Genomic DNA, 16,274 nt, shown 5'->3' with positions numbered 1-16,274 from the left:
TAAATCTGGAGTATCTGAGAGAGTTAGAGCAAAGGAAGGGGTAGCAGTAATGTTAAATGATCAGTTATGGAAGGAGAAAAGAGAATATGAATGTGTAAATTCAAGAATTATGTGGATTAAAGTAAAGGTTGGATGCGAGAAGTGGGTCATAATAAGCGTGTATGCACCTGGAGAAGAGAGGAATGCAGAGGAGAGAGAGAGATTTTGGGAGATGTTAAGTGAATGTATAGGAGCCTTTGAACCAAGTGAGAGAGTAATTGTGGTAGGGGACTTGAATGCTAAAGTAGGAGAAACTTTTAGAGAGGGTGTGGTAGGTAAGTTTGGGGTGCCAGGTGTAAATGATAATGGGAGCCCTTTGATTGAACTTTGTATAGAAAGGGGTTTAGTTATAGGTAATACATATTTTAAGAAAAAGAGGATAAATAAGTATACACGATATGATGTAGGGCGAAATGACAGTAGTTTGTTGGATTATGTATTGGTAGATAAAAGACTGTTGAGTAGACTTCAGGATGTACATGTTTATAGAGGGGCCACAGATATATCAGATCACTTTCTAGTTGTAGCTACACTGAGAGTAAAAGGTAGATGGGATACAAGGAGAATAGAAGCATCAGGGAAGAGAGAGGTGAAGGTTTATAAACTAAAAGAGGAGGCAGTTAGGGTAAGATATAAACAGCTATTGGAGGATAGATGGGCTAATGAGAGCATAGGCAATGGGGTCGAAGAGGTATGGGGTAGGTTTAAAAATGTAGTGTTAGAGTGTTCAGCAGAAGTTTGTGGTTACAGGAAAGTGGGTGCAGGAGGGAAGAGGAGCGATTGGTGGAATGATGATGTAAAGAGAGTAGTAAGGGAGAAAAAGTTAGCATATGAGAAGTTTTTACAAAGTAGAAGTGATGCAAGGAGGGATGAGTATATGGAGAAAAAGAGAGAAGTTAAGAGAGTGGTGAAGCAATGTAAAAAGAGAGCAAATGAGAGAGTGGGTGAGATGTTATCAACAAATTTTGTTGAAAATAAGAAAAAGTTTTGGAGTGAGATTAACAAGTTAAGAAAGCCTAGAGAACAAATGGATTTGTCAGTTAAAAATAGGAGAGGAGAGTTATTAAATGGAGAGGTAGAGGTATTGGGAAGATGGAAGGAATATTTTGAGGAATTGTTAAATGTTGATGAAGATAGGGAAGCTGTGATTTCGTGTATAGGGCAAGGAGGAATAACATCTTGTAGGAGTGAGGAAGAGCCAGTTGTGAGTGTGGGGGAAGTTCGTGAGGCAGTAGGTAAAATGAAAGGGGGTAAGGCAGCCGGGATTGATGGGATAAAGATAGAAATGTTAAAAGCAGGTGGGGATATAGTTTTGGAGTGGTTGGTGCAATTATTTAATAAATGTATGGAAGAGGGTAAGGTACCTAGGGATTGGCAGAGAGCATGCATAGTTCCTTTGTATAAAGGCAAAGGGGATAAAAGAGAGTGCAAAAATTATAGGGGGATAAGTCTGTTGAGTGTACCTGGTAAAGTGTATGGTAGAGTTATAATTGAAAGAATTAAGAGTAAGACGGAGAATAGGATAGCAGATGAACAAGGAGGCTTTAGGAAAGGTAGGGGGTGTGTGGACCAGGTGTTTACAGTGAAACATATAAGTGAACAGTATTTAGATAAGGCTAAAGAGGTCTTTGTGGCATTTATGGATTTGGAAAAGGCGTATGACAGGGTGGATAGGGGGGCAATGTGGCAGATGTTGCAAGTGTATGGTGTAGGAGGTAGGTTACTGAAAGCAGTGAAGAGTTTTTACGAGGATAGTGAGGCTCAAGTTAGAGTATGTAGGAAAGAGGGAAATTTTTTCCCAGTAAAAGTAGGCCTTAGACAAGGATGTGTGATGTCACCGTGGTTGTTTAATATATTTATAGATGGGGTTGTAAGAGAAGTAAATGCGAGGGTCTTGGCAAGAGGCGTGGAGTTAAAAGATAAAGAATCACACACAAAGTGGGAGTTGTCACAGCTGCTCTTTGCCGATGACACTGTGCTCTTGGGAGATTCTGAAGAGAAGTTGCAGAGATTGGTGGATGAATTTGGTAGGGTGTGCAAAAGAAGAAAATTAAAGGTGAATACAGGAAAGAGTAAGGTTATGAGGATAACAAAAAGATTAGGTGATGAAAGATTGAATATCAGATTGGAGGGAGAGAGTATGGAGGAGGTGAACGTATTCAGATATTTGGGAGTGGACGTGTCAGCGGATGGGTCTATGAAAGATGAGGTGAATCATAGAATTGATGAGGGAAAAAGAGTGAGTGGTGCACTTAGGAGTCTGTGGAGACAAAGAACTTTGTCCTTGGAGGCAAAGAGGGGAATGTATGAGAGTATAGTTTTACCAACGCTCTTATATGGGTGTGAAGCGTGGGTGATGAATGTTGCAGCGAGGAGAAGGCTGGAGGCAGTGGAGATGTCATGTCTGAGGGCAATGTGTGGTGTGAATATAATGCAGAGAATTCGTAGTTTGGAAGTTAGGAGGAGGTGCGGGATTACCAAAACTGTTGTCCAGAGGGCTGAGGAAGGGTTGTTGAGGTGGTTCGGACATGTAGAGAGAATGGAGCGAAACAGAATGACTTCAAGAGTGTATCAGTCTGTAGTGGAAGGAAGGCGGGGTAGGGGTCGGCCTAGGAAGGGTTGGAGGGAGGGGGTAAAGGAGGTTTTGTGTGCGAGGGGCTTGGACTTCCAGCAGGCATGCGTGAGCGTGTTTGATAGGAGTGAATGGAGACAAATGGTTTTTAATACTTGACGTGCTGTTGGAGTGTGAGCAAAGTAACATTTATGAAGGGATTCAGGGAAACCGGCAGGCCGGACTTGAGTCCTGGAGATGGGAAGTACAGTGCCTGCACTCTGAAGGAGGGGTGTTAATGTTGCAGTTTAAAAACTGTAGTGTAAAGCACCCTTCTGGCAAGACAGTGATGGAGTGAATGATGGTGAAAGTTTTTCTTTTTCGGGCCACCCTGCCTTGGTGGGAATCGGCCGGTGTGATAATAAATAAATAAAAAAAATTTTTTTTTTCTCAAAAAAGTTGGGGCAGTACGGTAGTGAACGTATATATACGTTTGGACCGTTTATGGGTTAAATGAATGATGATGAATGTTTTTCTTCTTTGATTCACTGTCTCAGTGGGAGATGGCTATCGACAAAAAAAAAAAAAATTAATCTTACCTTAACCACATGGCTGCGGTGTTTGGAGAGCGTTTGGACACACTGCAGAGTCACTGGGTCAACCACCACTACAGTTGTCTGTGCACCATAGGCCAGGAATCCTTGCCAGCCCCTGGAGAAATATATATGTTCTTAACCCTTAAACGGTCCAAACAGATCGACGTTCAAATTCGTAGCTACAAAAGTAGATCTACTTTTTTTTACATATTTTCAAATATAACCCAAAAAAATGTAGATAAGTTTTTTTTACACGTTTTCACATGTAAAACAAAAAAAAAAAGATTACATTTTTTTACATACAGATGTTGAAAAAACGTATACAGTGGACCCCCGCATAACGATATTATTTCAATCCAGAAGTCTGTTTGGGTGCCGTTATAGACCGAATTTGTTCCCATAAGAAATATTGTGAATTAGATTAGTCCTTTTCAGACCCCTAAAAATACACCTACAAAAGCACTTACAAAAATAAACTTACATAATTGGTCGAGTTGGGAGCTGATCGTTATCCGGGGGTCCACTGTATATACGTTTGGACCATTTAAGGGTTAAAGCACCGACTAGTCATCATACATAGTGAACACAGAATAACAACTTTATATATACTCATTTACTTAGACAACAAACAAAATTCTTCATGCAAGTGACTACAACAATTAAATATATGTACACATGTTTTAATGAATGCCGAAACTTAAGTACAGTATAAAGGAGCCACAATATTTCTGGAGTTCTCACCATTAAAATCTTTATGGCACAACTGGGCTGCTATTAAATCCTTGCATTAATATAAAACTTAATATAATATCTAGTGTAAAGTAATGTACTCAAAGTTCACAATGAAAAAGTACTAACATTTAAAATACCATTTGAGTCTTACTTAAACTCAAAACTGTACATGTAATAAAATGAATTCAGTCAAGCAGCAATAATATGAGGTACATTAAAAAAAGTTTTTCTTCTTCTCTTTTTTAGTAAATGTCTGAAGGAGGGGTGTTAATGTTGCAGTTTAAAAACTGTAGTGTAAAGCACCCTTCTGGCAAGACAGTGATGGAGTGAATGATGGTGAAAGTTTTTCTTTATCAGGCCATCGTACCTTCATGGGAATCAGCCAGTGTGTTAATAATAATAAAAAAAAAAACATTAAAAAAATATACCTATATGTTTTAATATATGGAATTGGTCTGCCTCTAGTTGCAAATCTGAGGATCCACAGAATCAGACAAGTAAATATAAAAGTCTTCACGGAAAAAATACAGAGTTCTCCCTGAGGCTGTTCAAACATTCTGTTTCTCCTACCACCTCATTTTTTATAAATAAATATAAATATAAAAATTATTGGCAGTTTGGAGGGATATGTTGTGTATCTTTATATGTATATGCTTCTAAACTGTTGTATTCTGAGCACCTCTGCAAAAACAGTGATAATGTGTGAGTGTGGTGAAAGTGTTGAATGATGATGAAAGTATTTTCTTTTTGGGGATTTTCTTTCTTTTTTGGGTCACCCTGCCTCGGTGGGAGATGGCCGACTTGTTGAAAAAAAAGAAAAAAAAAAATTGCCTGTTTGCGAATTGTTAAGCATATGTGTCTTCTTCTGTCAACAAACCGGCTGTATCCCACCGAGGCGGGGTGGCCCAAAAAGAAAAACAAAAGTTTCTCTTTTTAAATTTAGTACAGTAATTTATACAGGAGAAGGGGTTACTAGCCCCTTGCTCCCGGCATTTTAGTCGTCTCTTACAACACGCATGGCTTACGGAGGAAGAATTCTGTTCCACTTCCCCATGGAGATAGGAGGAAATAAACAAGAACAAGAACTAGAAAGAAAATAACAGAAAATCCAAAGGGGTGTGTATATATATGCTTGTACATGTATGTGTAGTGTGACCTAAGTGTAAGTAGAAGTAGCAAGACGTACCTGAAATCTTGCATGTTTATGAGACAGAAAAAAGGACACCAGCAATCCTACCATCATGTAAAACAATTACAGGCTTTCGTTTTACACTCACTTGGCAGGACGGTAGTACCTCCCTGGGTGGTTGCTGTCTACCAACCTACTACCTAGGAAGCATATGTGTATATACATATATATATATAAATATATATGCAGGGATGCTGCAGTTGAAAGGTAATCTGATCTGAATTATGGTGTCAGCACATTTCTGGAAAGATAGCAACTGCATGAATAATGATGAATGTGTTTTCTTACATTCACTATTACATACAATGGTACACAAGTTCAAAGGATACATTGAGAGTATAAGACTGTGATTCCTGTACAAAATGAAAAACATTAAAAGTTTAAGAGGAGCATAATATACAGATGTGTTTATCAAAAATTTATATCAATATCCACCATAAGACTGAAGTAAGCTTAAGCTTACTGAAGCTTATGAATGTTTCATGACATTAAGTGAATCCTGGAGGTGTGAAGTACAGTGCCTACACACTGAAGAATGTGTGGTGTGTAGTACAGTGCCTACACACTGAAGAATGTGTGGTGTGTAGTACAGTGCCTGCACACTGAAGAATGTGTGGTGTGAAGTACAGTGCCTACACACTGAAGAATGTGTGGTGTGTAGTACAGTGCCTGCACACTGAAGAATGTGTGGTGTGAAGTACAGTGCCTACACACTGAAGAATGTGTGGTGTGTAGTACAGTGCCTACACACTGAAGAATGTGTGGTGTGAAGTACAGTGCCTACACACTGAAGAATGTGTGGTGTGAAGTACAGTGCCTACACACTGAAGAATGTGTGGTGTGAAGTACAGTGCCTGCACACTGAAGAATGTGTGGTGTGAAGTACAGTGCCTGCACACTGAAGAATGTGTGGTGTGTAGTACAGTGCCTGCACACTGAAGAATGTGTGGTGTGTAGTACAGTGCCTGCACACTGAAGAATGTGTGGTGTGAAGTACAGTGCCTGCACACTGAAGAATGTGTGGTGTGAAGTACAGTGCCTGCACACTGAAGAATGTGTGGTGTGTAGTACAGTGCCTGCACACTGAAGAATGTGTGGTGTGTAGTACAGTGCCTGCACACTGAAGAATGTGTGATGTGTAGTACAGTGCCTACACACTGAAGAATGTGTGGTGTGTAGTACAGTGCCTACACACTGAAGAATGTGTGGTGTGTAGTACAGTGCCTGCACACTGAAGAATGTGTGGTGTGTAGTACAGTGCCTACACACTGAAGAATGTGTGGTGTGAAGTACAGTGCCTACACACTGAAGAATGTGTGGTGTGAAGTACAGTGCCTGCACACTGATGTATGTGTGGTGTGAAGTACAGTGCCTGCACACTGAAGAATGTGTGGTGTGAAGTACAGTGCCTGCACACTGAAGAATGTGTGGTGTGAAGTACAGTGCCTGCACACTGAAGAATGTGTGGTGTGTAGTACAGTGCCTGCACACTGAAGAATGTGTGGTGTGTAGTACAGTGCCTGCACACTGAAGAATGTGTGGTGTGAAGTACAGTGCCTGCACACTGAAGAATGTGTGGTGTGAAGTACAGTGCCTGCACACTGAAGAATGTGTGGTGTGAAGTACAGTGCCTGCACACTGAAGAATGTGTGGTGTGAAGTACAGTGCCTGCACACTGAAGAATGTGTGGTGTGAAGTACAGTGCCTGCACACTGAAGAATGTGTGGTGTGTAGTACAGTGCCTGCACACTGAAGAATGTGTGGTGTGTAGTACAGTGCCTGCACACTGAAGAATGTGTGGTGTGAAGTACAGTGCCTGCACACTGAAGAATGTGTGGTGTGAAGTACAGTGCCTGCACACTGAAGAATGTGTGGTGTGAAGTACAGTGCCTGCACACTGAAGAATGTGTGGTGTGTAGTACAGTGCCTGCACACTGAAGAATGTGTGGTGTGAAGTACAGTGCCTGCACACTGAAGAATGTGTGGTGTGAAGTACAGTGCCTGCACACTGAAGAATGTGTGGTGTGAAGTACAGTGCCTGCACACTGAAGAATGTGTGGTGTGTAGTACAGTGCCTACACACTGAAGAATGTGTGGTGTGTAGTACAGTGCCTGCACACTGAAGAATGTGTGGTGTGAAGTACAGTGCCTGCACACTGAAGAATGTGTGGTGTGTAGTACAGTGCCTACACACTGAAGAATGTGTGGTGTGAAGTACAGTGCCTGCACACTGAAGAATGTGTGGTGTGAAGTACAGTGCCTACACACTGAAGAATGTGTGGTGTGAAGTACAGTGCCTGCACACTGAAGAATGTGTGGTGTGTAGTACAGTGCCTGCACACTGAAGAATGTGTGGTGTGTAGTACAGTGCCTGCACACTGAAGAATGTGTGGTATGAAGTACAGTGCCTGCACACTGAAGAATGTGTGGTGTGTAGTACAGTGCCTGCACACTGAAGAATGTGTGGTGTGTAGTACAGTGCCTGCACACTGAAGAATGAGTGGTATGTAGTACAGTGCCTACACACTGAAGAATGTGTGGTGTGTAGTACAGTGCCTGCACACTGAAGAATGTGTGGTGTGTAGTACAGTGCCTACACACTGAAGAATGAGTGGTATGTAGTACAGTGCCTACACACTGAAGAATGTGTGGTGTGTAGTACAGTGCCTGCACACTGAAGAATGAGTGGTATGTAGTACAGTGCCTACACACTGAAGAATGTGTGGTGTGTAGTACAGTGCCTGCACACTGAAGAATGTGTGGTGTGTAGTACAGTGCCTACACACTGAAGAATGTGTGGTGTGTAGTACAGTGCCTACACACTGAAGAATGTGTGGTGTGTAGTACAGTGCCTGCACACTGAAGAATGTGTGGTGTGTAGTACAGTGCCTACACACTGAAGAATGTGTGGTATGTAGTACAGTGCCTGCACACTGAAGAATGTGTGGTATGTAGTACAGTGCCTGCACACTGAAGAATGTGTGGTATGTAGTACAGTGCCTACACACTGAAGAATGTGTGGTATGTAGTACAGTGCCTGCACACTGAAGAATGTGTGGTATGTAGTACAGTGCCTACACACTGAAGAATGTGTGGTATGTAGTACAGTGCCTGCACACTGAAGAATGTGTGGTATGTAGTACAGTGCCTGCACACTGAAGAATGTGTGGTGTGAAGTACAGTGCCTGCACAGTGAAGAATGTGTGGTGTGAAGTACAGTGCCTGCACACTGAAGAATGTGTGGTGTGAAGTACAGTGCCTGCACTGTGAAGAATGAGTGGTATGTAGTACAGTGCCTGCACACTGAAGAATGTGTGGTGTGAAGTACAGTGCCTGCACACTGAAGAATGTGTGGTGTGAAGTACAGTGCCTACACACTGAAGAATGTGTGGTGTGAAGTACAGTGCCTGCACTGTGAAGAATGAGTGGTATGTAGTACAGTGCCTGCACACTGAAGAATGTGTGGTATGTAGTACAGTGCCTGCACACTGAAGAATGTGTGGTGTGAAGTACAGTGCCTGCACTGTGAAGAATGAGTGGTATGTAGTACAGTGCCTGCACACTGAAGAATGTGTGGTGTGAAGTACAGTGCCTGCACACTGAAGAATGAGTGGTATGTAGTACAGTGCCTGCACACTGAAGAATGTGTGGTGTGAAGTACAGTGCCTACACTGTGAAGAATGTGTGGTGTGAAGTACAGTGCCTGCACTGTGAAGAATGAGTGGGGACATGGTACTTCATAAGGTCATTTGACATAAGATATATGCACACTCCTGGCAAGAAAGTTGCTGGATCAATAATAGTGAATGTCAGTGTCACTCGTCCTCGACACAGACGACAACTGTGTTAAAAAATTATCTGAAGATTGTCATATACTACTAATAATAATATCTTTATTTACTACAAGTACATGTACAAGGTATATAGACCATAGCTGACATCACTGACTTACTACTACATAGAAAAACCCCTCGTTATGCTGAGCATTTCGGGTAAATTAGGCGCTTGTCCCAGGATGCGACCCACACCAGTCCACTAACACCCAGGATGTGACCCACACCAGTCCACTAACTCCCAGGATGCGACCCACACCAGTCCACTAACTCCCAGGATGCGACCCACACCAGTCCACTAACACCCAGGATGCGACCCACACCAGTCCAATAACACCCAGGATGCAACCCACACCAGTCCACTAACACCCAGGATGCAACCCACACCAGTCCACTAACACCCAGGATGCGACCCACACCAGTCCACTAACACCCAGGATGCGACCCACACCAGTCCACTAACACCCAGGATGCGACCCACACCAGTCCACTAACACCCAGGATGCAACCCACACCAGTCCACTAACACCCAGGATGCGACCCACACCAGTCCACTAACACCCAGGATGCGACCCACACCAGTCCACTAACACCCAGGATGCAACCCACACCAGTCCACTAACACCCAGGATGCAACCCACACCAGTCCACTAACACCCAGGATGCGACCCACACCAGTCCACTAACACCCAGGATGCAACCCACACCAGTCCACTAACACCCAGGATGTGACCCACACCAGTCCACTAACACCCAGGATGCACCCCACACCAGTCCACTAACACCCAGGATGCGACCCACACCAGTCCACTAACACCCAGGATGCGACCCACACCAGTCCACTAACACCCAGGATGCGACCCACACCAGTCCACTAACACCCAGGATGCGACCCACACCAGTCCACTAACACCCAGGATGCAACCCACACCAGTCCACTAACACCCAGGATGCAACCCACACCAGTCCACTAACACCCAGGATGCAACCCACACCAGTCCACTAACACCCAGGATGCAACCCACACCAGTCCACTAACACCCAGGATGCGACCCACACCAGTCCACTAACACCCAGGATGCGACCCACACCAGTCCACTAACACCCAGGATGCCACCCACACCAGTCCACTAACACCCAGGATGCGACCCACACCAGTCCACTAACACCCAGGATGCGACCCACACAGTCCACTAACACCCAGGATGCGACCCACACCAGTCCACTAACACCCAGGATGCGACCCACACCAGTCCACTAGCACCCAGGATGCGACCCACACCAGTCCACTAACACCCAGGATGCGACCCACACCAGTCCACTAACACCCAGGATGCGACCCACACCAGTCCACTAACACCCAGGATGCGACCCACACCAGTCCACTAACACCCAGGATGCGACTCACACCAGTCCACTAACACCCAGGATGCGACCCACACCAGTCCACTAACACCCAGGATGCGACCCACACCAGTCCACTAACACCCAGGATGCGACCCACACCAGTCCACTAACACCCAGGATGCGACCCACACCAGTCCGCTAACACCCAGGATGCGACCCACACCAGTCCACTAACACCCAGGATACAACCCACACCAGTCCACTAACACCCAGGATGCGACCCACACCAGTCCACTAACACCCAGGATGCGACCCACACCAGTCCACTAACACCCAGGATGCGACCCACACCAGTCCACTAACACCCAGGATGCGACCCACACCAGTCCACTAACACCCAGGATGCGACCCACACCAGTCCACTAACACCCAGGATGCAACCCACACCAGTCCACTAACACCCAGGATGCGACCCACACCAGTCCACTAACACCCAGGATGCGACCCACACCAGTCCACTAACACCCAGGTACCCATTTTACTGATGGGTGAACATAGACAACCAGTGTAAAGAAACATGCCCAATGTTTCTTCCCTCGGCGGGAATCACAAAACTGGGTTATACAAAACTATATAAACCTGAATAGAGATGATAATATGTTATAATTTTCAATATTTGTATTATTATTACATTTATGGATAGCAGTAAATGACACTAGGGCTCATACAGTGTCTGGGGGGCATTCAGGTTCAATCCAAGGGAGAGGAGGTCCAGTTTCCTGGATCAAGAGCCCCTTAACAGCATCAAGGCACCAGCCTTAAGAGTTATTAGGGTTTAAAGCCTATCTCTACACCTCTATACCTGGTGAAGTCTTTGGGGGTCAACGCCCCCGCAGCCCGGTCTGTGACCAGGCCTCACAGTGGATCAGGGCCTGGAGTTTACCTGGAGTTTACCTGGAGAGAGTTTCGGGGGTCAACGCCCCCGCGGCCCGGTCTGTGACCAGGCCTCCTGGTGGATCAGCCCCTGATCAACCAGGCTGTTGCTGCTGGCTGCACGCAAACCAACGTACGAGCCACAGCCCGGCTGATCAGGAACTGACTTTAGGTGCTTGTCCAGTGCCAGCTTGAAGACTGCCAGGGGTCTGTTGGTAATCCCCCTTATGTGTGCTGGGAGGCAGTTGAACAGTCTCGGGCCCCTGACACTTATTGTATGGTCTCTTAACGTGCTAGTGACATCCCTGCTTTTCATTGGGGGGATGGTGCATCGTCTGCCAAGTCTTTTGCTTTCGTAGTGAGTGATTTTCGTGTGCAAGTTCGGTACTAGTCCCTCTAGGATTTTCCAGGTGTATATAATCATGTATCTCTCCCTCCTGCATTCCAGGGAATACAGGTTTAGAAACCTCAAGCGCTCCCAGTAATTGAGGTGTTTTATCTCCGTTATGCGCGCCGTGAAAGTTCTCTGTACATTTTCTAGGTCGGCAATTTCACCTGCCTTGAAAGGTGCTGTTAGAGTGCAGCAATATTCCAGCCTAGATAGAACAAGTGACCTGAAGAGTGTCATCATGGGCTTGGCCTTCCTAGTTTTGAAGGTTCTCATTATCCATCCTGTCATTTTTCTAGCAGATGCGATTGATACAATGTTATGGTCCTTGAAGGTGAGATCCTCCGACATAATCACTCCCAGGTCTTTGACGTTGGTGTTTCGCTCTATTTTGTGGCCAGAATTTGTTTTGTACTCTGATGAAGATTTAATTTCCTCATGTTTACCATATCTGAGTAATTGAAATTTCTCATCGTTGAACTTCATATTGTTTTCCGCAGCCCACTGAAAGATTTGGTTGATGTCCGCCTGGAGCCTTGCAGTGTCTGCAATGGAAGACACTGTCATGCAGATTCGGGTGTCATCTGCAAAGGAAGACACAGTGCTGTGGCTGACATCCTTGTCTATGTCGGATATGAGGATGAGGAACAAGATGGGAGCTAGTACTGTGCCTTGTGGAACAGAGCTTTTCACCGTAGCTGCCTCGGACTTTACTCTGTTGACGACTACTCTCTGTGTTCTGTTAGTGAGGAAATTATAGATCCATCGACCGACTTTTCCTGTTATTCCTTTAGCACGCATTTTGTGCGCTATTACGCCATGGTCACACTTGTCGAAGGCTTTTGCAAAGTCTGTATATATTACATCTGCATTCTTTTTGTCTTCTAGTGCATTTAGGACCTTGTCGTAGTGATCCAATAGTTGAGACAGACAGGAGCGACCTGTTCTAAACCCATGTTGCCCTGGGTTGTGTAACTGATGGGTTTCTAGATGGGTGGTGATCTTGCTTCTTAGGACCCTTTCAAAGATTTTTATGATATGGGATGTTAGTGCTATTGGTCTGTAGTTCTTTGCTATTGCTTTACTGCCCCCTTTGTGGAGTGGGGCTATGTCTGTTGTTTTTAGTAACTGAGGGACGACCCCCGTGTCCATGCTCCCTCTCCATAGGATGGAAAAGGCTCGTGATAGGGGCTTCTTGCAGTTCTTGATGAACACAGAGTTCCATGAGTCTGGCCCTGGGGCAGAGTGCATGGGCATGTCATTTATCGCCTGTTCGAAGTCATTTGGCGTCAGGATAACATCGGATAGGCTTGTGTTAATCAAATTTTGTGGCTCTCTCATAAAAAATTAATTTTGATCTTCAACTCTCAGTCTGGTTAGCGGCTTGCTAAAAACCGAGTCATATTGGGACTTGAGTAGCTCACTCATTTTCTTGCTGTCATCTGTGTAGGACCCATCTTGTTTAAGTAGGGGCCCAATACTGGACGTTGTTCTCGATTTTGATTTGGCATAGGAGAAGAAATACTTTGGGTTTCTTTCGATTTCATTTATGGCTTTTAGTTCTTCCCGCGATTCCTGACTCCTAAAGGATTCTTTTAGCTTAAGTTCGATGCTTGCTATTTCTCTGACCAGTGTCTCCCTACGCATTTCAGATATATTGACCTCTTTTAGCCGCTCTGTTATTCTTTTCCGTCGCCTGTAAAGGGAGCGCCTGTCTCTTTCTATTTTACATCTACTCCTCCTTTTTCTTAGAGGAATAAGCCTTGTGCATACATCGAGTGCCACCGAGTTAATCTGTTCTAGGCATAAGTTGGGGTCTGTGTTGCTTACCTGGAGAGTTTACCTGGAGAGAGTTTCGGGGGTCAACGCCCCCGCGGCCCGGTCTGTGACCAGGCCTCCTGGTGGATCAGCGCCTGATCAACCAGGCTGTTGCTGCTGGCTGCACGCAAACCAACGTACGAGCCACAGCCCGGCTGATCAGGAACTGACTTTAGGTGCTTGTCCAGTGCCAGCTTGAAGACTGCCAGGGGTCTGTTGGTAATCCCCCTTATGTGTGCTGGGAGGCAGTTGAACAGTCTCGGGCCCCTGACACTTATTGTATGGTCTCTTAACGTGCTAGTGACACCCCTGCTTTTCATTGGGGGGATGGTGCATCGTCTGCCAAGTCTTTTGCTTTCGTAGTGAGTATCTTCCCAGCTTATATCGGTTAGGACTTGGTTTACTTGGTCCCACTTTATGTTTTTGTTATTGAAGTTGAATTTGGTGAATGCTCCCTCGTGACTAGTCTCATTTTGTCGGTCTGGGGCTCCACGCATACATGTCTGAACCTCAATTATGTTGTGATCTGAGTATATTGTTTTTGATATGGTGACATTTCTTATCAGATCATCATTGTTAGTGAAGATGAGGTCTAGTGTATTCTCCAGTCTAGTAGGCTCTATTATTTGCTGGTTTAAATTGAATTTTGTGCAGAGATTTAAAAGCTCGTGTGAGTGTGAGTTTTCATCAGAGCTGCCTCCTGGTGTTATTACTGCAACAATATTATTTGCTATATTCCTCCATTTTAGGTGCCTTAAGTTGAAATCCCCCAGGAGCAAGATGTTGGGTGCAGGAGCTGGAAGATTTTCCAGACAGTGGTCAATTTTTAACAGCTGTTCCTGGAATTGCTGGGATGTTGCATCCGGAGGCTTGTAGACTACCACAATGACTAGGTTTTGGTTCTCGACCTTTACTGCTAAAACTTCCACTACATCATTTGAGGCATTAAGCAGTTCTGTGCAAACAAGTGACTCTGCAATGTACAGGCCAACCCCCCCCTTTTGCCTGTTCACTCTGTCACATCTGTATAGGTTGTAACCTGGGATCCATATTTCGTTGTCCAAGTGATCCTTTATGTGGGTCTCAGTGAAAGCCGCGAACATTGCCTTTGCCTCTGCAAGCAGTCCACGGATGAAAGGTATTTTGTTGTTTGTTGCTGGCTTTAGACCCTGTATATTTGCAAAGAAGAATGTTATCGGACTGGTGGTATTGTTATCGCTGTTATCGCTGGCTGCACGTAACCTTTGGGAATGTTTATTGTGGGAATGTTTTGCCAGCCAGTGGCTTCTTCAGTCCAATACAGAGAAGAACGGTGAAAGCTTGAGGTAATCAGTCCCTCAGCCTGGAGTTGGTGTTCACTCCATCAATCTGGAGACTGAGGGACTGATTATCTCAAACTCCTCCACATCTCCCCCACTGTTCACTGGACTGAAGAAGTCACACTGGCTGGTGAAATATTCCCACAATAAAGCTGCCCAAATGTCTCATTATCAGTGAACATGAACAAGTGATACCAGATGCAAAACCATGGTGTTGAGTTGAAAGACAGCTCTAGGCCTTTCGTGTTGCAATGAGCACATCATCAGCTTGCAATGTTGCAGAAATAAGTTGGAAAATCCAGATAGATGTGTTGAAGGGAACAACTCTATCTTAAACACATCTGGAGTTTACCTGGAGTTCCGGGGGTCAACGCCCCCGCGGCCCGGTCTGTGACCAGGCCTCCTGGTGGATCAGAGCCTAATCAACCAGGCTGTTGCTGCTGGCTGCACGCAAACCAACGTACGAGCCACAGCCCGGCTGATCAGGAACTGACTTTAGGTGCTTGTCCTGGCCTTCCTGCTCATTTCTGCAGCATTGCGAGCTCTTGATGATGTGTTTATGGTAACATGAAGGGCCTAGAGCTATCATTCAACTCCCCTTCCCCCCTCCCAGTGGTCGTCCTGTATATCAGTGTATATATATGACCGTGATGGACAGCCAGACAAAAATGGCGACCTTTGTCCCGCTGTGACTAACCAGTCAATAGCGGCCTTGTTGTGGGCACTGACTGGCCCTGGCACTGTCCTGGGCACCACACGTTGCAAGTTGACGGGTAAATGTGGCACTGGTGAGGTTTTTCCCTCGTCTGACCTCTCCACAGCCTCGCCACCTCCAGCCATCCTCTCTCCTGCTTCTTGTTGGGTTTATAAGGGCTACTGACACCTTACTGTCACATTGTTATTATTATGATCAAGGGGGAAGCGCTAAACCCAGAGGATTATACAGCGCCTGGGGGGGATGTGGAAGGCATTCAGGCTTAATTCGGGGAACTGGAGCACAGATCTAATTCCCTAAATCAAGAGCCCCTCACCAAAATCAAGGAACCTTCCTTGAGGGGACTTAGTGTCACAGCTTCCTTATTTATTGCAACATTATTGTAACCAACAACAAGTGGTATTTAATCAATAACAATACTGCGACTAGCCGAGGATTCGAACCCGTGTTGTTTTAGCTCGCCTCATGGTGAACACAAATTCATGACACACCCAGCAGAGCTAGGTGTTGTACCGTGATCCGAGGACATACGATGGTGTGGGTGCTTCAGAGCTAATTTCATCCTCCTCCCTGTTTAGTGTACTAGCCTCCACGAGCATTATATATATTATTGTAACCACGAACAAGTAGTATTTAATTGTGGAAATTTATTTGGTCCCTAAAGTTCCACAGGACAGATACGGCGTACAAAGGTCCCAGCATGACCGTTATGGAACGGCTGAGTTGGGTGGCCCTTACACCCAACCAAAACACACACACACACACACACACCCAGGTTGGTGAAGGTGGTTGGAAGGTACTTCTTAATTGATAG

General features: G+C 45.1%; 1 protein-coding gene across 2 annotated transcripts in view; it reads right to left on the bottom strand.

Annotated features, from left to right (window-relative positions):
* Nucleotides 1-15,601, bottom strand: part of LOC128703913 (WD repeat-containing protein 11) — a 62,813-nt gene extending 47,212 nt beyond the window's left edge. For both annotated transcript variants that reach the window (XM_053798785.2, XM_053798786.2), the window contains exons 1-2: nucleotides 15,443-15,601; nucleotides 3,190-3,301 (exon numbers count right to left, since the gene is read on the bottom strand). In XM_053798785.2, the coding sequence (XP_053654760.2) occupies nucleotides 3,190-3,301; nucleotides 15,443-15,585 (255 nt within the window). In that variant the 5' untranslated portion in view covers nucleotides 15,586-15,601. The remainder of the gene's footprint in view (nucleotides 1-3,189; nucleotides 3,302-15,442) is intronic.
* Between the last annotated feature and the right edge of the window lie 673 nt (nucleotides 15,602-16,274).

Source organism: Cherax quadricarinatus, chromosome 95, assembly GCF_038502225.1.
Source record: "Cherax quadricarinatus isolate ZL_2023a chromosome 95, ASM3850222v1, whole genome shotgun sequence".
In the NCBI taxonomy this organism is placed as follows: domain Eukaryota; kingdom Metazoa; phylum Arthropoda; class Malacostraca; order Decapoda; family Parastacidae; genus Cherax; species Cherax quadricarinatus.
The sequence above is the reverse complement of the archived record's forward strand: the minus strand, read 5'-3'. Positions and strand labels throughout refer to the sequence as shown.